Here is a 26,003-nt window from a genome sequence, read left to right as displayed (position 1 = left end):
TTCATCTTCATCAACGTCCTCTTCCATTTCCATAATATTGTCCTCAAGTACATTGCCCTTGTATAGACCCTCTATATACTCCTTCCACCTTTCTGCTTTCCCTTCTTTGCTTAGAACTGGGTTTCCATCTGAGCTTTTGATATTCATACAAGTGCTTCTCATTTCTCTGGAGGTCTCCTCAATTTTCCTGTAGGCTGTATCTACCTTACCCCTAGTGAGATAAGCCTCTACATCCTTACATTTGTCCACTAGCCATGCCTGCTTAGCCATTTTGCACTTCCTGTCGATCTCATTTTTCAGACGTTTGTATTCCTTTTTGCCTGCTTCATTTACTGCATTTTTATATTTTCTCCTTTCATCAATTAAATTCAGTATTTCTTCTGTTAGCCAAGGATTTCTACTAGACCCCGTCTTTTTACCTACTTGATCCTCAGCTGCCTTCACTACTTCATTCCTCAAAGCTAACCATTTTTCTTCTACTGTATTTCTTTCCCCCATTCCTGTCAATTGTACCCTTATGCTCTCCCTGAAACTCTGTACAACCTCTGGTTTAGTCAGTTTATCCAGGTCACATCTCCTTAAATTCCCACCTTTTTGCAGTTTCTTCAGTTTTAATCTACAGGTCATAACCAATAGATTGTGGTCAGAATCCACATCTGCCCCTGGTAATGTCTTACAATTTAAAACCTGATTCCTAAATCCCTGTCTTATCATTATATAATCTATCTGATTCCTTTTAGTATCTCCAGGGTTCTTCCATGTATACAACCTTCTTTCATGAATCTTGAACCAAGTGTTAGCTACAATTAATTTGTGCTCTGTGCAAAATTCTACCAGGCAGCTTTCTCTTTCATTTCTTAGCCCCAATCCATATTCACCTACTATGTTTCCTTCCCTGCCTTTTCCTACTGCCGAATTCCAGTCACCCATGACTATTAAATTTTCATTTCCCTTCACAATCTGAATAATTTCTTTTATTTCATCATACATATCTTCATTATCTGCAGAGATAGTTGGCCTATAAACTTGTACTACTGTAGTAGGCATGGGCTTCATGTCTATCTTGGCCACAACAATGTGTTCACTATGCTGTCTGTAGTAGCTTACCTGAATTCCTATTCATTATTAAACCTACTCCTGCATTACCCCTATTTGATTTTGTGTTTGTAACCCTGTAGTCACCAGACCAGAAGTCTTGTTCCTCCTTCCACCGGACTTCACTAATCCCCACTATATCTATCTTTAACCTATCCATTTCCCTTTTTAAGCCTACCGCCCGATTAAGTGATCTGACATTCCATGCTCCGATCCATAGAACTCCAGTTTTCTTTCCCCTGATAATGACATCCTCTTGAGTAGTCCCCGCCCTGAGATCCAAATGGGGGACTATTTTATCTCCAGAATATTTTACCCAAGAGGACGCCACCATTATTTAACCATACAGTAAAGCTGCATGCCCCGGGGAAAAATTACGGCCATAGTTTCCCCTTGCTTTCAGCCATTCGCAGTACCAGCACAGGAAGGCCGTTTTGGTTAGTGTTACAAGGCCAGATCAGTCAATCATCCAGACTGTTGCCCTTGCAACCTAAGATTCTGAAATCTGACTTGAAAGGCTTTCTTATGATAGATTCTCTCATTCTGTCCTTGAGTGTCTCACAATTGATTAGAGCCTACAGTTCTACTGTGTTATTTATTTATTTTTTAATTTTTACACTTTCATGAACATTCTGTGAATTATCTACTGGCTTATTCCATGACTGAATATCTTCAGATGACATGTTCGTTTGGAAACAAAAGATATTAAATCTAATGACCCCATATCCTGCTGCTTGCCCAGATGCCAACGACCTCCCTTAGAAGCAGCAATATGTTGCACACTGTCATGTTATTTCCTCACCTGATGTGGTAAACCAGATTATACTCAGATGCTAGGAGTAGATGAGAACTGAAGGCATTGGTAAAGCTGTAGTGTACATACAGTGAAGTACAGCGCTATGTACCTTCGAGGCTTTGATCAAGGTGCTGAAAAATCTGTCCTAGAAAGGACTGGAACAGAAGAAAGTTGTTCTTCCTTTTTTAAAAGTATTTACAGTAACATTCCCTGGAGCTATTTTACAAGCATATTGAACAAACAATTACATACAAACATATGCTGTTAAAATGACTACCTACTATCCTCTTGTCCAAAACATGGAAACTGATTTCTGTAATGTTTAACACAAGCAAAAATTCAACGGAATTTTTTGGCCTGTTGACACTCTCGTCACTATTGCTGATGCTCAGTGACGAGGTAACGGGTAATCAGTCATAACTTATTCGGAGGGCCTCCTCATTTTTTTGCTTGCAAATACACTGCAACCAAATAAATTTATTAGGTGTTATCAACTGGCAATTTACCACACTGCAAAACATATTAAAAATGGTAGTAAACTTATGATTCAATTTCTTAAACCTCCTGAATTTCATTACGTTAAAGTGCAAATTTCTTTCTGTTACGAAAAAAGGCGTTACAGTGTCGTGTCACTTGCTGATGCAGCTGGCTTTATTGCTGTTCAACTGCAAGCTTAAAGACATATTAACAAGGGCTTCCCTTAGTCTATGTTGTGGTCTGTCATGGAATCACTTTGGTTTCTTTTCTAAAAGTGCTATGTAATGAACCCGATCTCCACTATTAATTTCCGCTACTTCACCCTGATAACGCACATTTTGTAATAGCTAAGAGCTTAATGTCAATTGTGACTGCAATCAGTGCATACTGAGCCCATATTTGCTTCTCCGGCTACAAATGTTGAGTTTATACTATATTCCCCGCGCAAGTAATGAAAACAAGAAGATCGTTCTACCCATAACGACTTACTTTGTTTTTATTAAAACATCTCTCGATTTTTCCACATATCGAGTTAGTAGCCCTGGAGTTAGTTCTTTGCTTCGCCACCAGAGTATTCTGAGCTCGTCATGACGTAATGTCAAAGCAGCAGTGCTATTGGTGTGCACAGTTCGTGTTTGCCAGAAGGTCAGGAAATTTCGAGAAGTCCGTGCTATAATATCCTCGACGGAGAAGGCCGTGTGACTTAGTTGGCTGTGTGGATCGATAGTGCTGTAAAATTTGTGCTCAAGTGAAGCTATTTCTCAGTAATTAGTTGTTCGCATAGTGTCAGTGCAATAAGCAAGAGCTTGGTGAGTTTTGTGTTGTAACTGCAATCTCGGATTCGTGTTTTGAAACTTCTATTCCTTTCGATCAGCTGGTTCTTTCCTTTATATATTTTTTAATGTGAATTTACTTTAGTTATGTAATTGTGCAAGATTCTAATAGTAGCCAGTTAACCAAAATAGATATCATTTAATATTTCGTTCATGTACAGGCAATCGATTGTGTCAGGTAAAGAGATTGGTATCCGTATAGTGTGTTCCACTGTTTTATTGAACTTTTTTTCCCCTTTTAAGGTTATTTTCACCGTCCTGCAAATATGGTGAAAGAGACCACATATTACGACGTCTTAGGTGTAAAACCAAATTGTACGCTTGATGAACTGAAGAAAGCGTACAGGAAGTTAGCCTTAAAGTACCATCCCGACAAGAACCCAAATGAGGGTGAAAAGGTAAGTCGGTCATTGTCTTGTAGTTAGGTTGAGACCATGATCGCTATTTTCACTCCTTGCGTTCGTATTTTTCACATAAAGTTCTAACTAATCATTTTCCAAACGAGCGCTTGACCCCAGCAATGGAGTTTAGTAGTGCTATTACGGACCATCTTTACGGTTATGTGCATAGACCTTGGAAATTGTGTTGATTAGTTATCTAAATGTTTTAAGTTATATTTTGATTTCTAAGTAAATCTCCGCTTGCGAGAAATTTGTAAAAATGCTAGGCCCAAAAGTTGTGATGATAGGGTTTCTATTTATATTTGTTGATAAAAACCTAGACGTGTATTGCGATGACCCCGTATCCAGCTATTTGTTACGTTAAGTTGTGGACCATTGCTTCACTTAATTTTGAAACAAATATCTAAAACCTCAATAAAAGAAATAAAACATGTTTTACCAGAATAGCAACATCTGGCCATGCTACAGTTGGAAATAGGAAAATTGAGATGTTTATCAAAGTGTCGAAAATACAAGTGATGTGTGGCACTCACATTTTAACACTTAAATATTATTGGCCAGACAAGGTGGCTTTGCAGCACCAATGTAGCATTTGAACAAGTTGTTTCCAACTATTTGTAATTCAGTAAATGTAAAAGTTGATTTTTCTCAATCATCGTCTAACCAGATGTTGCTGAGCAGTCTGATTTCATCGCCTTATTAAACTTGACGAATCTTCCTTCATTCTTTTGTCCATAGGAGCAGAACATTGTTATTAACGAAGTGCCATAGGCAGTTACTTTGCAAATTACCGTCTCTCCCCCTCCAAGTACCCTTCCCTCCAAACCCCCCCCACCCACCCCCTGCTCCAGAAAATGTGGTGGTGATATGTGTTACAAGGTGCTTTTGTAATAGGCATTTTGGTTTGAAACCTTGTCGTTCATTTTAATCTCTTGGATTTTCCTAAATTATTCCTTGTTACGTGTGGTGTGCTACACAATAGGTTATGGTTTTAAATATACCTTCTTCCTTGGCCAAAGGTCAGAATTTGTGTTCTGGAACTTAATTAGTTGAATATGTTCTGATGGGAGCTGGTTTGAACCCAAGCTTGAGTGACAAATGAATGCTAGAAACAAATAGTTCCTACTGTATTGCACTGCATCCGACTTAGCAGAGAGGTATGCAGTTATATTTTGTCTGTACATAACCTGTGTCTAAAAGTTTTCAGCCAATAGCTAAAGTTACACACATCGTAGAAGTGCCCATGTTTTCTTTTTATTAGGTTTTTGTGTGGGATTTCTTGTTGGACAAAACAATGTCACTAGAGTTGTCTAAATTCATATTGGTAAAGAGGTCTCATCAGATTATTACAGTAAGCAGTGTAGTCATCCAGTTTCAACACATTAGAGGATTAACGTGCACTAGAATGCTGCAACGTTCATTGTTTGACCGGTCACGGCTCGCCTGTTGACGCTGGACCGAGCCTCTCGGGTCCAGCCCCACACGACTTGGCTCGGTCACGTACTCGCCCCATGTCTGTTGTCCAGATTCCGGATACGCTGATAACTGAGCATGACAGTTCATGCCTCCTCTCTCTCTCTCTCTCTCTCTCTCTCTCTCTCTCTCTCTCTCTCTCTCTCTCTCTCTCTCTCTCTCTCTCTCTCTCTATCGCTCCAGGCAAATGCCAGGATGGTTCCTTTCAAAGGACACAGCAGACTTCCTTCCCCATCCGTCCCTAATCCGATGAGACCGATGACCTCGCTCCTTCCCCCAAAACAACCAACCAACCTAGCGTTCCGGAATTTTGTTGTAAATAAAACATTGATCACAAGAGGCCAATCTGTGTTAATGTAATAGGTTGTAAGTGTCATATAGTGCATCTGATTATGCGAATCAGTCCACATACCAGCTCTCGCAGTAAATGTTTTATTAATAACTTCCACTGGCCAGTGTGGCCGAGCGGTTCTGTGCGCTACAGTCTGGAACCGTGCTACCGTTACGGTCGCAGGTTCGAATCCTGCCCCGGGCATGGATGTGTGTGATGTCCTTAGGTTAGTTAGGTTTAAGTAGTTCTAAGTTCAAAGGGACTGATGACCTGAGATGTTAAGTCCCATAGTGCTCAGACACATTTGAACCATTTAGTAACGACTGCAATAACAGAAGGCATTATGTTTCGCATTGCATCAGCTTGGTCTTTGACATGTCTTCTTATAGTAGAGGGATGTGGCATGACATCTGCCACGTTAACTTCTCCATAATGGGCACCTAGATGTATTAATTCTTGGCCTAGTTCTCTGAAACCACCAGAAACAGCATTAAAAGGTCTCATATCTTTAGCACACAAGCAACACACTTCACTGTAATACTATTTTTTATTATTGCTGGTATTCTAGAAAAGGTGGATCAATTTCTTGGTACATGTGAAAAGAAGAAATATGGAACAAAAAAGTTATAAGGTAAAGAAGTATGGGAAGAAAGACAGGGCTCATTCAGAAATTAAGCTCGGGCACAAGTTTCGTGTGGTCTGCCTTTGGCAATATCCTGCAAAAGGAATGGGAAAAAGTTCGTGGCTGTTTAGCTGAGAATTCTCACACAGTACAGCTCTCCAGACTTCTATAAAATCTACACACTTTTCTTTTAATTTATTATTTCGCTGAGGGAATCTGCATGCACATATGCCATGACTATGCAGTGTTAATAAGTGTTCTGTTCATTGGTTGCGGAACTAGCTCCGCTTCAACTCAAAGATATTACTTAATCTTTAATACCAACGTTTTTAATTCCTAATATACTAAAATTTCATAAACCATTCATATTCATATCTTGCATTTGATGACAATATTGAACTGGTGCTGTAAATATACTGAAAAATGATTGATTTGATGATTAAAAAATTTAAGAGAATCTTTTTTCCGTAGTTCAAACAGATTTCTCAAGCGTACGAGGTCCTATCAAATCCAGAGAAGCGGCGGATTTATGACCAAGGTGGTGAGCAAGCCTTAAAAGAGGGAGGTGGCAATGGCTTCTCAGCACCTATGGATATTTTCGATATGTTCTTTGGTCAAGCATTTGGTGGTCGCGGTCGTGGACGTGCACGTGAGCGTCGTGGAAAGGATGTTATTCATCAGTTGAGCGTTTCTTTGGAGGAACTGTATAAAGGAGCTGTTCGCAAACTTGCACTGCAGAAAAATGTTATCTGTGACAAGTGTGAAGGTAGGTTTGCTAGAGTGACCTTTTTGTTGTAAAACAATTTAACCTTTCCCTTTTAAAAAAAAAAAAAAAAGCCATGAAAGTTGGTAGGTTCTCACTTGTTTAATTTATCTAGAGCAGCAGGAAGTGACAAGTGTTTTAAATAGAGAACCAGTAATTACCAGTTCTATTTTCTATAGCAGTTAAATTCAAAGTATGCAATTCACCAAAAATATTTTATAGTAAAGATACATGTAAACCACTAAAGGTTTGTCACTAAGTTTAATGAACTTGTTGGGCTCAGTTCATTCAGTTTTGTACTTGCCCGACCATCACAAACAAAATTTTCCCATAGCATGAAATTGAAATCTTATTATTACACCGCAGAAGAAATTAAATGTGTCCAGTCATTAATAGATATGTGTTCAAAACAAAAAAATTTTGTAGCAGATTACTGCTGTTATTTTAGTAAGAAATTCACACACACACACACACACACACACACACACACACACACTCACACACACTCACACTAACCTTCAAAAGGTTAGTGGGAAACTACCTTGCTACATCAGTGCATTTAGGAAACATGAAATTGTGTAATTTCTCAAAGGTTCGATGCTTTGTCAAGTTGTGCTATTCAGTGAGTGGATAAACACATTTTGAAGGGCATTCTCCAGAGGATGAGCTACGGTTGTCACTCTTGCTTCCATGTAAGTGCCAGTAGTGCTAGTGTTTGTTTTCAATACAGTCAAAGGACAGGTAGTGCTATTTTCATTGTTTTCTACAAGAAGTGTGTAGCAAGCACAGTCCAGTCAACAATCGGCCACCTTTAGTGAATTAAGTCTAGTTAAAAGTTGTTTAACTCTCTTCAGTAAATTGATTTCTTAGGATGGCTAGGATGTGTGTCTGCTGTGTAAGGACGCAGGAGGAGCTGGCTACTGTTCGCGAACAGCTGAACATGTTGATGGCTGGTGCATTGCATGGTACACCCCAGGTGTCACACGCTTCACCCACTGTCCCTGCTGTCGAGACATCTTCGCGGGTACCGGGTGCGGCTGGGCCACCCTCTCCCCAAGGGGAGTGGCGGGTTCAGCGGCGTTCGCGGTGCACAAGGCGGAGGGTAAATGTGGAAGCTGGCTGTGTGGCATCGCCCGCTCTGCCTGTGGGTGGACATGTGGCTGCTCCTTCAGCAAGGTCCGAGCAGGCACACGGGGAGAGGGGTTTATTAGTTATTGGGATCTCCAACGTTAGGTGGGCGACGGAGCCCATTAGGGGAAATAGCGGAAAATTCTGGGAAGAAAGCCAGCATTCACTCTGTCTGCTTGCCGGGGGTCTCATCCGAGATACGGAGGAGGCCCTGCCGGCAGCGATCGAGAGCACTGGGTGCACCCGAATGGAAGTTGCTGCTCATGTCGACACCAATGACTCCTGCCGTCTGGGTTCAGAGATCATCCCCAGTTCGTACAGGCAGTTTGTGGAATTGGTGAAGGCGGAAAGCCTCGCTCAGTGGCGTGGAATCTGAGCTAACTATTTGTAGTATCGTTCCCAGAAAGATTGCGGTCCTCTGGTTTGGAGCCAAGTAATAGGCGTAAACCAGAGGCTCAGACGATTCTGCGGAGATCTGGGGTGCAAATTTCTCGACCTGTATCTGGTGGAGAAATGTAGGGTCCCCCTGAATAGTTCAGGTGTACACTACACGTCGGAAGCTGCTACAAGGGTAGTGGACTACGTGTGGAGTGCACATGTGGGTTTTTTAGGTTAGAGAATTCCCTCCCTAGGCCCAACAAGACGCCTCCTGAGGCGCAGCAGGGTAGGAGTAGGCAAAATGCAACAGGGAATAACAATATTAATGTGCTAATAGTAAACTGCAGGAGTGTCTATAGAAAGGTCCCAGAACGGTCACAATGCCCATATAGTACTAGGGACAGAAAGTTCGCTGAAACCGGGCGTAAACAGTAACGAAATCCTAAACTCAGATTGGAATGTATACCGCAGAGGCAGGCTGGACAGTGAAGGGGAGGCGTGTTTATAGCAGTGCAATAGTATGGAAGGAAATTGACGGGGATCCGAAATGTGAATTGATTTGGATGAAGGTCACGGTTAAAGCAGGCTCAGACATGGTAATGGATGTCTCTATAGGCCTCCTGGCTCAGCAGCTGTTGTGGCTGAGCACCTGAAGGATAATTTGGAAAATATTTCGAATAGATTTCCCCACCATGTTATAGTTCTGGGTGGAGATTTTAATTTGCCGGATATAGACTGGGAGACTCATTTTAAGTGCTTTATCTGAAAACTACCTTGTTAAACAGAGAACCGACTCGTTGCGATAACATATTAGACCTTCTGGTGACACTCGAACTATTTGAAACAGTTAACGCAGAACAGGGAATCGGCGATCATAAAGCGGTTACTGCATCGATGATTTCAGCCGTAAATAGAAATATTAAAAAAAGGTAGGAAGATTTTTCTGTTTAGCAAAAGTGACAAAAAGCAGATTTCAGAGTACCTGACGGCTCAACAAAAAAGTTTTGTCTCAAGTACAGATAGTGTTGGGGATCAGTGGACAAATTTCAAAACCATCGTACAATATGCGTTAGATGAGTATGTGCCAAGCAAGAGCCACAGTGGTACAACAACTGAGTTAGAAAACTGCTGCGGAAGCAAAGGGACCTTCACAGCGAACATAAACGTAGCCAACGCCTTGCAGACAAACAAAAATTAGGCGAAGCAAAACATAATGTGAGGAGGGCTATGTGAGAGGCGTTCAGTGAATTCAAAATAAAGTTCTGTGTACTGACTTGGCAGAAAACCCTAAGAAATTTGGTCTTCTGTCAAGGCGGTAGGGGGATCAAAACAAAATGTCCAGACACTCTGAACCAAAATGGTACTGAAACAGAGGATGACAAACTAAAGGCTGAAATACTAAAGATCTTTTTGCAAAGCTGTTTCACAGAGGAAGACTGCACTCTAGTTCCTTCTCTAGAGTGTCGTACAGATGACAAAATGGTAGATATCGAAATAGACGACAGAAGGATAGAGAAACAATTAAAATTGCTCAAGAGGAAAGGTCGCTGGACCTAATGGGATACCAATTAGATTTTACACAGAGTACGCGAAGGAACTTGCCCTTCTTGCAACGGTGTACTGTAGGTCTCTAGAAGAGCATAGCGTTCCAAAGGATTTGAAAAGGGCAAAGGTTGTCCCCGTTTTCAAGAAGGGACTTCGAACAGATAGGTAAACTATAGGCCTATATCTCTAACGTCAATCAGTTGTAGAATTTTGGAACACGTATCATGTTAGAGTATAATGACTTTTCTGGAGACTAGAAATCTACTCTGTAGGAATCAGCATGGATTTCGCTAAAGATGGTCATGTGAAACCCAGCTCGCGCTATTCGTCCACGAGACTGAGGGCCATAGACACAGGTTAACCGGTAGATGCCGTGTTTCTTGACTTCCGCAAGGTGTTAGATACAGTTCCCTACAGTTGTTTAATGAGCAAAGTAAGAGCATACGGACTATCAGACCAATTGGTACAGGCTTTTGTTGAAGTTTCGAGAACATACCTTCACCGAAGAGTCGAGCAGTATATTAGCCCTCCTATATATATCTCGTGAAGAGACCATGAAGATAAAATCAGAGAGATTAGAGCCCACACAGAAGCATAATGACAATCCTTCTTTCCACAAACAATAAGAGACTGGAAAACAAGGGAGAACCGATAGAGGTACTCAAGGTACCCTCTGCCACAGACCGTCAGGTGGCTTGTGGAGTATGGATGTAGATGTAGATGCCTGTTAATCATGAACACCACAAATGTAAGGTGGGTATTTACCATTACACCAGCTTTTACTGTATTAACTGTGATCCTCACTTCGCAAACCTTCATGAAAGAGGCACACTATTCAGACCTTGCATTAAACATCGCATTCAAACGACAGTGTTGTTTCAGTAACCACAAACACCTACATCCCTTTCCAAATTACTTTCCCTTGCCCAATTCTTTCTGTCCAAAAATTGATATATTTCAGCAGTCAGTAGTTTCCTGCTCAACTTTTGTTTCACAAATTTATGAACTGTAAACTCTAAATTATTCAGAATATAGTGCTGCATTAGATGTATGTCTCATCCACTTAATGTTGGAATATGTAGAAAGTTATGTATGTATGGATTAATCCCATTCAACCTGAGCTGTAAAGAAGGGAATTTTACGTTAGTGTTGCTGTGGCCAGTATGTTCCTCCCTATTCTCAGTTTCCATCCTTTCATGGTGTGTGCCTCTGTAGCAGGGAGATTTTCTCTGTGGGGGGGGGGGGGGGGGGGGTTGTTTTGTCCTCACCACACACACACACACACACACACACACACACACACACACACACACACACGCGCGCGCGCGCATGGTGTCACCTACAAAGACTTTCACTGGGTGGCTCCAGCTTGGGTTTTTCTGCAGTGCTGTGGAAGTGCATATGCACCCTGAGCTGCATACTTCTTTGCTGGGGATAAGTTACTTCCATATCTCTGTGAATAAAAAAGTTTAGAGTATTTAAAATCAAACATGTGCCTTATTGCATGCTATTATTTGCAAAAATATTGTTTAGACATCTTCAGTTGTTGATGTGACTGTTATGACCATGATTTGCAGTGCACAAGGCTGTGAATGGGCTTGTTGCGTGCAAATGTTGCTAAAGTATGAAACCCAGTAACTAAGGAACAAAATATTGTTCTGTTTAGAGTTTTAATGGGGGGTAGGATGTCAAACTGGCCAACTTGGAGCAGGAGAGGCACCACAGGACATTTTATTTTCTACTGTCTATTTTTTTACGAATAAATTCATAAAACGTTGTCAGCATGACCAGGAAGGATTCAGGATTCACATACATAGCAATGGAAGTGCTAAAACATAATGAAATTTTTTTAGATGTGAAATTTCATCATTTTTTTTTCACTTACTGTTGGCTGCATTTGTTGCTGTAGGTACATTTTTCTTCACAAGTAAGAGAGATTATTTGATAAATTTTGCACAGCATACAAACCATACTTACAGGTGTATGAAACTCTAGAATTTTCCAAATCTATTAAAAACTGTGGTAAGAATTGAGGTAATTAACTACAAAATTTGATTTTTTTTCTAAACATAAAGCTTAAAACGTACCAGCTCATTCATTTTTTCATAAATTAAATAGATTCGAGTTTCAGGCACCTGTAAGTATGGTTTCTATGCTGTGCAAAATTCATTGAACAGTCTCTTACTTATGAAGTGTACCTATAGCAACAAATGCAGCCAATAGTAAGTGGAAAAAATGATGAAATTTCACATGTAAAAAAAATTTATTTTGTTATGTTTTTGAATTTCCGCTGCTACGAATGTGAATCCTGAGTCCTTCCTGGTCATGCTGACAGTTTTATGAATTTATAGACAGTGGAAATTAAAATGTCCTGCAGTGCCTCTCCTGCTCAAAGTCGGCCCATTTTATGTCCTACCCCCCTTAATGAAGTTTTGATATTGTATCAACATTTCACTAACTGCAACATATGAAGTAAAAATGACCATACACATAATTTACGAAGTGCTCTTTTAGCTCTGTGAATTCTTTAAAGCTTAGTGCAGTTTCTGCTTAACTTGACAGCTCAGCAAGAATAGTGTATAACGAAAAGAAATTCAGTTCTTTATAGAGTGAAGATACTAGGCTGTAAGAGGGACATGAATCTAATTTTTCACCTAATAGTTGCCAAAAACCTCATACATATTTCATATCAGCTGGAATTATGTACACAGGTACCAGAATTGGGCAAGCAGTAAAGTTATAACAAAAGCAGTTTGATTGTATTCCTTTTTATGGATTTCCCTCTTCAGAAGCTCAATGTTTGTCCTTTCCTCAGGCCGAGGTGGCAAGAAGGGAGCAGTAGAGACGTGCCCAGCGTGTCATGGCAATGGAATGCAGGTGCACATCCAGCAGCTGGGGCCTGGCATGATCCAGCAAATCCAGTCGATGTGTTCAGAGTGCCGCGGGCAGGGGGAGCGGATCAATCCCAAGGACCGGTGTAAGCAGTGCCAGGGCAAGAAGGTATGTGTGTTAACCTGCACCATGGCCTGGGTTGTTGAGAATGGATCTCTAAGTAGGCTACTGGTGGCAAGTTGAAATAAACCCTTCTGCCAGAACATTTATAATATTTGTAATTTAATGCAAATGTTAAGATATCCTTAGCAAAAGTTGTGGTACTCTGTTTGACAACCAGTTTACAGGAAAACTGCAGATATGAGAAGTTTGTCATTGTCATTGGTATGCTGCAGACCAGAATTAAACTATCAGTTAGAACAAGGTTTTGCAGCTTGAGTTGTGCACAGCAGTGAAAGTCCTTCAAATTTATCAAGTATCAGTTCGTGGTTAACAACTGATATTGTTCCAAAACATACACATAACTTTAAGCGAGCAGTGACATTGACTGAAATTATTTGGCGATTATCATCTCTTATTTTGCATGTATTGTTAGTTAAGTGCTAGTATTATTATTATTATTATTGTTGTACCTATTTGTTTGTTTATTTTTTAGACAATCCGTGACAGAAAAATTCTAGAGGTTCATGTAGATAAAGGCATGAATGACGGTCAGAAAATAGTTTTCGGTGGTGAAGGAGATCAGGAGCCTGGGTTAGAGCCAGGTGACATCATCATAGTTCTGGATGAGAAAGAGCACGAAATGTTCAAGTAAGTGGTACATGTTTTATAGTAGAAATGATCTTTCTTACGGTTTTCATAGCATGTCAAACAATAGTTAATAGGTACAACATAAAAGTAAATTTTGAGTCAGGTGTTACATGTTATTGGTAGGGACGGGGGAAAAATGTTTTATTGCCAAATTACTTTTTGCTAAATTACTTTCCATGCCAAAATAATGTTGCCAAATACAGTGTTATTCTTTCCTGATTACATTGTTAATACGAGGGTCAGTCAAAAAGTAATGCCTCCTATTTTTTTTTTCTACGTTTAATTGTCAGGAAATTTAAATGCAATTACATAGGTTGAAAACCACAACATTGAGGATCATTTTGTCATTTTTCAATGTAATCTCCGCCCATCTCTACAGTTTTGGTCCATCTTTGAACAAGGGCATGTATCCCAGCACGGTAAAAATCACAGCTCTGCTTCCTAAGCCATTGACGCACGGATGTTTTGACGGCCTCCTCATCTTCAGAATGAATCCCACGATGAGCTTCTTTTAGTGGCCCGAACAGATGGAAGTCTGATGGTGCCAGGGGATGAGGCAAAACTTCCCATCCAATTTTGACAGTCTCGTCAGAGGTGTGACGACTGGTGTGTGGTCTTGCATTGTCATGCAAAAGAAGAACATCTGCCGTTGGTTTTGTTGGGCGAACTCGCTGAAGACGTGCTTTAAGTTTTTTGAGGGTTGTGACGTATTGAACAGAATTTATTGTGCATCCCTGCTCCAAAACATCAACCAGAATCACACCCTCTGTATCCCAGAAAACTGTTGCCATAACTTTCCCTGCCGATCGCACAGTTTTGAATTTTTTCTTCCTCGGCGAGCTTGTGTGACGCCACTCCATTGACTGCCTCTTTGATTCGGGTTCAAAAAAATGCACCCATGTTTCGTCCCCAGTCACAATTTTTTTCAGAAACTCATCTCCCTCCAAACGGAAGCGCTGCAAGTGTTGGGAGGCTATTGTTTTCCTTGCCTCTTTATTCTGATCGGTTAACATTCTTGGAACCCACCGTGCACAAACTTTTGAGTACCCCAATTGTTTAATAATCGTGATCACACTGCCTTTACTAAGAGAAATAATGCGACACACTTCATCTGCAGTCACCCGACGGTCACCACGAATGATGTCATCAACTTGCTGAATGTTGTGTGGAGTCACTGCACTCACCGGCCTGCCGCTCCGCTTTTCGTCAGTCAACGGTGTTTGCCCTTCAGCTTCCTTACAACGACGAACCCATCGTCTAACAGTGCTGACATCCAATGTCACAACACCATACACCTTCTTCAGTCTTTCATGAATGCGTATGGGCGTTTCACCTTCTGCATTCAAGAATTCAATCACACAACGCTGTCTCAAACGAACATCGATGTCGGCCATCTTACAAACTTCTGCTGTGCTGCCACCTGTTGACACAGAAAGTTACTACTGCAGTGGATTGCAGAAGAAGGTTTGAGGAATGGCGCCAAATTCAAATTTTTCACTTAACTTAATTTTTTTAAGTAGAAAAAAAATGGGAGGCATTACTTTTTGACCGACCCTCGTATTTGCTATATTTGCTGCTTTTTTCCTATTTGATGTTGGTCTTTTGCCAACTTTGGTGTTTCTTCAAAGTACATAGTTGTTTCCAATTAAGGGTTTTTGCCAAGTTTTTTAACCAGATCAGAGCTTGTGTGAAATGATTGTCATTTTAAGATTATGCACAAACCTTAGCTCTGATGGGATAGGACCTCATAAAGCAATTTCAACATGCGATAATTGATACAAATATTAAGTGCATTTGTAGATTAAAAAATTATCAGGAAAATACAAATTTGCAATATCTTTTAAGTCATATTTCTCATTTAGGAAAAACTATTTTTTGCGTCAATTTTGCAATATTTTCCTGTCTCTAGTTGAAAATAGTGAAATATTGTATTATGAGCATAAGTTATTGGTCATTGAATCCACAAAACCTTGAATTTTCAGCACTATGGTTATGAAATTGAGAAACTGAGTTCTGTTTAACAGGGATTTAAAGTTTAGTTTTAGAATTAGCATTACTTACCTGTTGACAATAGCATGGTTGACAAACAGTGCTGCTACCCAAGCTGTCAAACAGTTGATGTACGTAGATCTGTATCACATAGCCTCTGTTGCTCATACCATTGTCGTACCATGCGAACGTCAACTTGGGATGCAGTGAGTGTACCATGCAAATATCTTGTCTTACTTTAAAATGACTGGAACATAAAATTGGAATTCTTTGTGATTCTGTAATATTCTTCATTTGCTTTCCAAACATTGTAATACTATCCAGCTGAAAGTCGTACTGAATTTCTTATTAGTGCAGTCGTAGGCTGGGTGACATAATGTGTGTGATAAGAGTCTGTAGTTAGTTGTTAGGTTTATTACCAGTTGTGAATTTTTGTGGGCACGGAAGGATGAACAAATAGTTGCAGAATCTTTAGTATGCTTGTGGGCAGTACATGAGATTCCTTTATATTCTGAAGTTAATAAGTCTTCCAGTTAGAAGATAGTTTTGTTAATATAAAGATGTAAAGACAGATAAGACACACATTGGAAAGAAGATACTCTTTCATTCTTAAGGATTGGTTTTGCTTCCACAAAATAAATGCAGTTATTTGTTAAGAACTAATTGTTCATTATGCAGTGGAGAGAAGCTTGTCTTTAACCACTAGGAGGCACACAAAAGTGAAAGAATTGATAAGGGAACAAGTTGGAACAAATACTTACTAAAACTGTAATGGGCATTGGTGGGACCTGTAGCCAGATGGTCCAAGGGAGTTACTAGCTGGATTCAAGGAGAAGGGAAAGAAAAAAGTTTGTGTGTACACATTACAAAACTTGCAGGAACTACATGGGTGTATATTGCTGAAGACTGTAGGGCATGGGAAATTCCAGATGAGGTCTCTGTCCAGCATCTGGCATTTTTTACTGCCACTGGTGATTATTTTGTATTAATAAATTTGTTTCAGAATCAAATGGAAAATCCAGGATGGAATAATGACAACATTTTGAAAAGATAGCTTACTGCTCACCACATAAGAGGTTTTGAGCTGCAGACAGGCACAACAAAAAGGTTGCTAAACAAGTAAGCCAAAGACCTTCTCCTGAATTACACACATACAAACGAACGCAACCCATATACGTGTGACCATTATCACTGGCTACTGAGGCCAATTGGCCATGGCACCCACAGTGGTTGTGTGTGTGTGTGTGTGTGTGTGTGTGTGTGTGTGTGTGTGTGTGTACTTGTTTAGCAGTCTTTCTGTTGTACCTGTCTGCGACTGGAGATATTAATTTGTTTTAAATTTCCAGAACTTGGCTAACACAAAATAGTAAAAATAACAAAATTCTGCTGCGCATCACTCATTTTCTTTTAGGTGAACCAAAGGTTTGGAATGTATTTATGGCTTTATCACTTGCCGTATATATATCTATGGTGCAAGGATCATGCAGGTTTCTGCAAACCATTAGGTGGGGATCCTGCAGGTAACCACATTTTCACGACTCATCAGTCATGAAGCCTCACTTCCTGAGGCTGGTCTTGCATCTTGACACTACCATCCTCAGTTGGTTTAGTGCCGTTCTGTATCACATCTGACAGATGAAGGTCCATAGCAGGTTTCTCTTTGTTCTCACCAATCCTTTTGGTTAATGAATTTTGCCACAGTTCTGTTCGGCGAGTTCCAGGTGCTTATAGTGCTTATAAAATTGCTGATGTGCACGTTAAGCTCCTGTTCGACCTCAATATAGGTTTTAATATTTCACATCCAAAGAGGGGTATCTGGGATCGATTTGTCCCCCATCCCATGCTGTTAGTGTGTGCTTCTATGGTTGTCAGGTACTGCTACACATAATTTGATAAATTTTGGTGACAGTAGTTGACCATAAGCAGCCAGTCATCATGCACCTAGTCTCATTCAATGCTTTGTCCACCTGTTTGGTGTGTGTATAGTTCCACCAAACTGGTGCTGCATATTACCAGGGAAGATGAGTGGCTGAATGTGCCATATGGTGCCAGTAAGTTTACAGGTGGTGTTCTGATCACATATTTTTAGCTTTATTTCTTGCCAGTGTTCTCTAAATGTGAGGCTGCAACCCGAACTTACTATTTTGGAATGTCTTAGTTGCATGGTTGTTCACCCCTCCAGATATTAACTTCCTCTTGCCTTCCTGGTTTCTCAGGTGGTAGATGCAGACCTGTTATTTGGGGGTTTGGCTTTAGACCTGTTGAGGTTTTAAAGGGCTGCTATCAGTTTATGTCCTCAAAGGTTTTGCCTTAGGCTGCAGTTATCTGTGCAATAAATATTGTCATTCCAAGGTTTGTTGGTTGGTTGCCTGTATAGACGTTTGACAGCAAGGATGTCGATACATTACTCAGGGGGAGACCATTCTGAAAGGCTCTCATTTCATTCTATTATGCAGAATGACAACCATCCTGTTTCGCAGCAAGCACTGGATAAACTGTTAAACAGAAGTATTTTGTGACTGAATATATCATTGTAATAAACTTCCTTGGGTTTGATGTCACAGTTCACAGAATCTGTGAATAACACTCCTGTAACTCGTTCTCTTCCATTTTTATCTCCTGTGCATTCAGTAAGATTAAGGAGTTGAGCACAGCATGGCTTTTCTCGGCAGAAACCTTACTGCTAAAATTTACAAGGGTTTTATTTTATCAACATATTAAGAGATGTGATTAAGGATCAACCTTGCCAATACTGACAAAGGACAAAGTTTTTCAGGTTTAAGGAATGATAAAATTCTCCCGTCGTGCCAGATCTTAGAAATGTGTAATTTTGTGATGCAGGTGTGCATTAAGTTTTGAATACTTTGCTTTGTTACACACACAAACATTGGAATATACTGTCTTGTTAAAGTGTCAAAACCCACAGTTTCATTAACCTATGAAGGTGGTAAAATATCGCAATTGAGAGAGCTGCATCTTTTAGGATATTTTCTTAATAAGTGTAGGGTTGATAGACAGTGCTTATCTTTCTCTACACGTAATTGGTCAGAGCCATGCTTTACTCTTAATGTATTCCAAACCTTTTATCAATATTTTGAGACTGACTTTATGCTGAAAGACCTGACATTTTTGATTGCTTGTGGAAAGAATCTTTTGTATTGAGAATTTGTGTACGAAATAAATAACCTAGGACTACTTTGTTACTTGTATGGTATTTGGCTCATCAACAAGAGTGGGATTGAAATCACTTTGCATGCATTGTGAATTAGATTTTGCTCAGTTTCCATAAATCCACACGTTTTTATCCTATGCTAATATTTTCTTTGGCAGTTTACTTTTTATTTGCTGTAGGAATATTGAAGCCATTGGGCAGTTACATAAAACCTTTTCCTTTTTTCTTTAGGAGCAATTATTAGACTAGTAAAAAATGTTTGTGTGAGGTTAGAGTACTGCTGTGTTTTAAACATGTTAGAATTTATTCTTAGGAAGAATTTTGAAAGAGATGGTTTTGTTCTTGTTTTGACAACATTGCTCTCTTTTTGTTGCAGGCGATCTGGAAGTGATCTCATAATGAGAATGAATATTGAGCTAGTGGAATCGTTGTGTGGATTCCAGAGAGTTATAAGGACATTAGATGATAGGGACTTAGTTGTTACTTGCATCCCAGGTAAAGATACTGAAATGAAATGTCGCATAGATTAATATAATATTGTGATTCTGTCTAATATATTATATGGAAAAAAAGTGTAAGCTGTGTTCATAATGGATTTGTAGCTTGTTATTCATAGCAGTGTACTTTTAAATCATTTTTCTTCTGCTCTTAAAGCTTTTTGTGTGTTCTGGGTGCATTTTACACGTATACATTTTTTACCAGTCTGTTACTGAATTTTTCTTTCCATGTGTGGAGATTATTCAGAAGAAAAGATTATAATTGGATAATTATCACACAAAATGAGTAGATAACAAATGTAAATCATTATTGTAACTGCCAGTGTGAAGTGAAGTTTAACACTACATTAATTTTTCAGGTGAAGTTACCAAGCATGGTGATGTCAAGTGCATTATGAACGAGGGAATGCCTCAGTACAAGAACCCATTTGAGAAGGGACGTCTTATTATTCAGTTCCTTGTGAATTTTCCAGCGACTATTCCACCGGAAGTTATACCACAGTTGGAAAACTGCCTGCCACCGAGGTATGTGACCTTGACATTACTCTCACATCCACAGCATAAACATGTGGAAATTATCTTAAAATTATAAGAGTAATTGAAATTTGTGGAAGGAACAGTAAGTAAAAAATGAAAGGCAACCACTCATCTGTATTGAATTGATGGGCGGAGCACACACACACAAAACAGAGAACAGTATTCACAACTGTGAATGTGTGGCCTTTTACTAGAAAAAGAGAGCCAGCTTGAAAGCTAGTGTGAAAACTGTTTTGTTACATGTTTGTATGCTCTTAACAGAAGAGTTTCCTGGAGAATTTCATATTTTTTTGTGTGTGCATATAATTTAAACAATTAACATTTTACAGATGGTCCTTGGGAAACCTGTTTTGTTGATCATAACTTCACCAAATAGTCACCAGAATGAGAAAATCATACAGTTATCATCCTTCCATCATCCATTCCAAATAGTTTTTCAAAGATCTATAATCTGAATCCAAAAAAAGATAAAATGTGATTTTTGCGGCAGGGAGGGGTAAGGAATGGTAGTGATCCTCCCTTCCAAGTGTGGAATGAGGAGAGGGGCCTACACAAAGCAAACTAGTATTCTGCCCCACAACCCAAGAAATGTACCTATTCAATATCAGTTGCCAGTCAGTTGTCGCGAAAATTCATAAGTAATGCACCATCCATTGCCTTTATTACTACACAAAATACCAGATAACAGATGGCTCTGGGTTCTAAATGCTCCCAATAGTGTTTGATCTTCAGTTTGCAATTTTTTTTCTCCCCCCTCCAGTAACCGGGACCAGCAAGCACTGTAAGCTGGCTTGGAGAAGAATATTTGTGTAGTGTGTGGCAGCAGTTTCTCAATTGTCGGGATTATATCTGGTGTGAGTGAATTATCAGTTTCATAAAATGTAAAAGAGGAGGACTAGAGGGATAAGCAGTTGTGCCCTCCCAGAGTTACACACACACACACACACACACACACACACACACACACACACCCATCCATACATACACAGGTATGTATGTATGGATGTGCGTGCGTATATACCTATCCTTTTTTCCCCCTAAGGTAAGTCTTTCCGCTCCCGGGATTGGAATGACTCCTTACCCTCTCCCTTAAAACCCACATCCTTTCAGCTTTCCTTTTCCTTCCCTCTTTCCTGACGAAGCGGCCGCCGGTTGCGAAAGCTCGAAATTCTGTGTGTGTGTGTGTGTGTGTGTGTGTGTGTGTGTGTGTGTGTGTTATTCATTGTGCCTATCTACCAGCGCTTTCCCGCTTGGTAAGTTTTGGAATATATAAACTTCCACATGGGAAAAATATATTAAAAACAAAGATTCCAAGACTTACCAAGCGGGAATGCGCCGGTAGATAGGCACAATAAATAAAACACAGAATTTCTAGCTTTCGCAACTGAAGGTTGCTTCTTCAGGAAACAGGGAAAGACGAAAGAATGTGGGTATTAAGGAAGAGGGTAAGGAGTCATTCCAATCCCGGGATCGGAAAGACTTCCCTTAGGGGAAAAAAAGGACAGGTGTACACTGGCGTGCGCACACATCCATCCGCACATACAGACACAAAGAGACATTTGTAAAGGCAAAGAGTTTGGGCAGAGATATCAGTCGAGGCGGAAGTACAGAGGCAAAGAAGTTAAGACAGGTGAGGTATGAGGTTGAGGCCTGGCGGATATCGAGAAGAGGATATACTGAAGGGAGAGTTCCCATCTCCGGAGTTCGGATAGGTTGGTGTTGGTGGGAAGTATCCAGATAACCCGGACGGTGTAACACTGTGCCAAGATGTGCTGGCCGTGCACCAAGGCATGTTTAGCCACAGGGTGATCCTCATTACCAACAAACACTGTCTGCCTGTGTCCATTCATGTGAATGGACAGTTTGTTGCTGGTCATTCCCACATAGAAAGCGTCACAGTGCAGGCAGGTCAGTTGGTAAATCACGTGGGTGCTTTCACACGTGGCTCTCCCTTTGATTGTGTACACCTTCCGGGTTACAGGACTGGAGTAGGTGGTGGTGGGAGGGTGCATAGGACAGGTTTTACACTGGGGGCGGTTACAAGGGTAGGAGCCAGAGGGTAGGGAAGGTGGTTTGGGGATTTCAAAATATTGTAAGTATAGTTCTTTGATATAGTGAAGAGTTGGCGTTGATGTATGCAAAGTTTAGAGACAATGTAACTGTAAAAACTGCTTTCACAATTTTGATAGCACTTGATTCATCACTATCAAGCTCACAGAAGATTGTCTTTATTTGGGTGTAGTTGGTGTAAGAACACTTTTACGTGGGAGAAGCATTGAAGGTGCGTGTTTCTTGAATATCTGCACCTGTAGCAGAGCCTTCACGTAGATTTTCTTGCCACAGGAAATTAACTTGTCCACGTCAGGGTAATTGGATCACACCTCTTGGGCAACTCTGTGCAACGCATGTGGTGTACACCACACTCAGGTAGAGAATCTGAAGCCCTTTGGCTGTTTTAGCAATATATGAAGCACCATCTGTTACAAGCAGCAAAACGTTGTCTGTTTTCACACCATCAGGCCACAGTAGCTTCAGAGAGTTGTCAAACAAAATAGAAATTGTCGAATTGTTTACTCTATCGAGAGCTTCACACGTTAGTAAGAACATATCCAGGGCCATCAACTCTTAGAACACCAGCAATAACATTGGCAATATATCTCCCACTAATATCCGTAGTTTCATCTACAGACAGCCAGATCTTTTGCTCAGCAATGGTAATTCATATTTTGTTGAGCACATCATTGTAGCATACAGATAAATAGTTCTTTCTCAGTGTAGATTCATCTGGAACTGGATGTGTTGTTTACTTCTCCAAGAACCATCTGAATTGTGGATTCTTCAGCTTTTCCAATGGGATGTTACAGGACACCATCTCACACAAATCCTTGCAGAATGATTTCATGGTTGACAATTGACCTGACTGTTCAAATAACATTTGCCTGTTGTTTTCATCACTTCATTTCACACATCTGCTGTGTTTAGCGGTATTACGGTGCTGTTGCACATTAGTGCTTTTCTGCACTAGCTTTAACTTAACACGGTTTACAAAATAAGGTTTTCCCATCAGTGCTAAAGAACTCTTCAAATTCTCGAACATATCCTCACAACTTCACGCTGTTGGAGCACTTGGCTTTAGGAATGTTGAACAAGGCAAAAGCTGTATTCAAACTGGTTACTGGGAACATATGGCAGAAGCCGCCTTTGTCGGCTCAGTGTATTGTTGACTGTGCGCAACAATGTTTTATGTTTGCAGAACGACTGTTGTGGTACACAGATTTTCTGCTACAGTGCTGAGAAATAAAGCTGTGTACTAATTTATCTGTTTCTTTCATAAAAGCACATTAAATATTATCTTGTGAGCAACATATTCATTTCTGTATTAGTGTGTCCCATAAGATACGAGAAAAACCGTATCTGCATTTTTGGGAAAAGTTGACGGAAATATGACCTATTATATTAAAAGTTAGCCGCACTATGACCTATTACTTCAGTTTGTTGAAATATGACTTTATCCGCACAACAAAATACTTTTTCGACACTAAAATGCCTAGATTTGTGTATAAATTGTTCTAAAATTCACCCTATAGTTGAGAAAAAAATGACTTGTCATTAAAATCTGGGCCCTAATTATCAACTTTAATGTGTTTTTTAGTAACTGTGGCCAGCTGTTTTTATTATTTTATAATTTTGTCAATTGAACTTCCCTTAACCTCATTAAGAATCACATCTGACAAGGATAAAAATTATTCTAATAAATGCTCTAATTTTGCAGGCCAGAATCCATGATACCTGATGGAGCAGAAGAGTGCTTGCTGATGGACATGGACCCAGAGCAGGAAGCACGGCGGCGTGAGTATAATAATGCGTACGTCGAAGATGAATCGGACACTGGTCCTAGTCGGGTTCAGTGTGCTACACATTAATGGTGCACATTGTCGGACTTGCTCTTAAATTTATTCTGTGGGAGCCTCAGCTAATGTTATGTGGCTAGCCTTTTCCAATTCTTGTCTTTTACTGGAGCACTTGGCATGTGCAGATGTATCATTCTGACACTGTTCTCAATGTTGCAACTTTGTTCTATTCATTGCCCAGGTTCCATCGTCTGTTTAATTTACAGTATAGATTGTAAAAGAACTTTGTATACAATCAGTTCCTGTACATCATTGTTGACTTAATTAAAATTAAGAAACCAGAATTCATAGTTACACCCTTTTTAGTAATTCAGATTGACCATGCACCTGTTGGAAAAATAGAAAAATTTAGTTGTTTATGCAGTTCCCATTTTATGGGTGTGTGCAACATAAATTATCAGTATTATAGGTGTAGTGTAAGGATAACAGGAAGAAATCATTGAATGTGATCTCAACCTTGCCACAACTGCTTTATCTGTATGTGCTTCATGTTATAACTATGAATATTGCACTATTATTTGTTGCTTTATTTTGTGTAACTATGAGTCTTCTGAGAATTTCAGTTGGATGAAATATTTGTCAGGAAGTGCTAAATCGTGTAGTTGACAATATGATTTTGGTAAATTTATTTTATTCTCATTAGGCTCTGTCATGGAGTACCAGTTTTAAATGACAATTTAGTATAAGACACAAATTTCCCTTCTGCTTAAAATTTGCAGAAATGTGAACATTCATAGATAATGAAATTGCAGTTGCTGTTTATACCAATTCTGCTGGAGGTAATTACTAAATTTGCTACAGGCATTGTTGTGAATTACAACAAATACAAAATGTTGGGTGCTCTGGAGTAATCATGGACTGCTGTTAATAAACAATTTTCAAATTGTGAAATGAGCAAGTCTCAGTAATTAAAGCACGTGTGAAGTGATATTTATGCCTTGTGGACTCTGAGAATATTCAGTTTTCTAATGTGAATGTTTTCTGATGCCATCTGGTGTCTTATCAAGCTATTCCATGTATGTGTTAAGTAAAGAGAGAACTTTTGTTATACAGTGACATAATTTATTTTCCTATGTTTAGTCAGTTATTTCTGCAAATTTGTTGCATTCCACAAAACAATGGTACAGCTGCATTTCTGCAGATTTACTCAGAGATCAGTTGCCTGAGTTTTTGAAAGCTTTATTTGTAATTTTTAACAACTGTTTGTTTCTAAAGTTTTTAAGTGTACTATTTAATATGTGCTTTCCAATTATTAAATAAATACAATGATTGAACTTTGTATTTCATTCACCCCAAAGCTGTAACTTGCTGCCAGAAAGGTTTACAGCTAGTGCTTAATCATGCTACGCTGCACCAAAATCTTAATGCTGAAATCACGAAGTAGGCCGTGTAATCTGTTGTCGCAATCTGCGGCAGTATGAATATTTACCATCGCAATACTGAGGTGAGGGAGGGGGTACGTTGTGCCCACATTTTGTAAATATTGTAACCTAACTGTGTACCTCATATTTTAAAATTTTGAAAAAATTGGTTTTAATGGTTCCTTGTACCAGATTCTGTAATTGTTTTAAATTGACCAAAAAATTCAAGTGTTAGTAAGAATATGACTTCTCTTAACAAATCGCATTCCTATGCATTTATGTATATTTTTAAAAAGTATGTTGTGAATGTTATAACAATTAATGACATTTTTACTTAAAAAAAAGTACACATTATGGAAAATGTATTGGTGGTAGTAAGGTGCTGAAAGATATTTTCAGGTTCTGAACCGTACTTAAACATTAGTGCCTGTTGAAAATGGCTGTTGTCAATAAGTTAACACCTAGATTTTTATTGTGTGTGCATCATGTGGGATGATGTGTATGGGTTGACAGGAAATGTAGCTGGTCTCCACGTCATATTTGGCTGCCTGTTGTACCCTTTCCCCTAAATGTCCTCAGTGTTCTCAGCGGTACGTCGTTGGGATTGGCTCGAACTGTCCTACTTCGCCTATATCTGTCAATTGTCCTCACAAAGCTGGATTATGGGAGCTTTGTATACTCCTCTGCACGGCCGTCCGTCTTACGCCGCCTCAACTCTATACATCATCGGGGGCTACATCTTGCGATTGGGTCGTTCTATACTAGACCCGTCGAATCTTCATGTTGAAGCTGATGAATTGCCACTAACCTACCGGTGCAATATATTGCTTTGTCAGTATGCCTGTCGGCTATTATCAATGCCCGACAACCCATCTTATCATTCCTTTTTTTGATGGCTCTCTCTACCGTCAATACGGGTTGTATGTCTCTGCCCTGCTACCCCCTGGAGTTCTTTCGTCACCTCCTTTAGCACCTTGATTTTTCACTGCCTGCAACCTTTAAGAGTTGGCGAGAGCCAAACGCCACCTTGACTCCAGGCTCCGGTTCACGTT

General features: G+C 39.8%; 1 protein-coding gene across 1 annotated transcript; it reads left to right on the top strand.

The window, feature by feature from the left end:
- The first annotated feature begins 2,705 nt into the window (after nt 1-2,705).
- On the top strand, nt 2,706-24,864 carry LOC126293623 (dnaJ homolog subfamily A member 1). The gene is made up of 8 exons (XM_049986904.1): nt 2,706-3,177; nt 3,445-3,599; nt 6,500-6,794; nt 12,658-12,842; nt 13,330-13,484; nt 19,022-19,140; nt 19,502-19,667; nt 23,452-24,864. Exons 2-8 carry the CDS (start codon nt 3,468-3,470, stop codon nt 23,600-23,602), a joined length of 1,203 nt encoding a protein of 400 aa, XP_049842861.1. The 5' UTR covers nt 2,706-3,177; nt 3,445-3,467; the 3' UTR covers nt 23,603-24,864.
- The last annotated feature ends 1,139 nt before the right edge of the window (nt 24,865-26,003 follow it).

Source organism: Schistocerca gregaria, chromosome 10, assembly GCF_023897955.1.
Source record: "Schistocerca gregaria isolate iqSchGreg1 chromosome 10, iqSchGreg1.2, whole genome shotgun sequence".
NCBI lineage: Eukaryota > Metazoa > Arthropoda > Insecta > Orthoptera > Acrididae > Schistocerca > Schistocerca gregaria.
The sequence above is the reverse complement of the archived record's forward strand: the minus strand, read 5'-3'. Positions and strand labels throughout refer to the sequence as shown.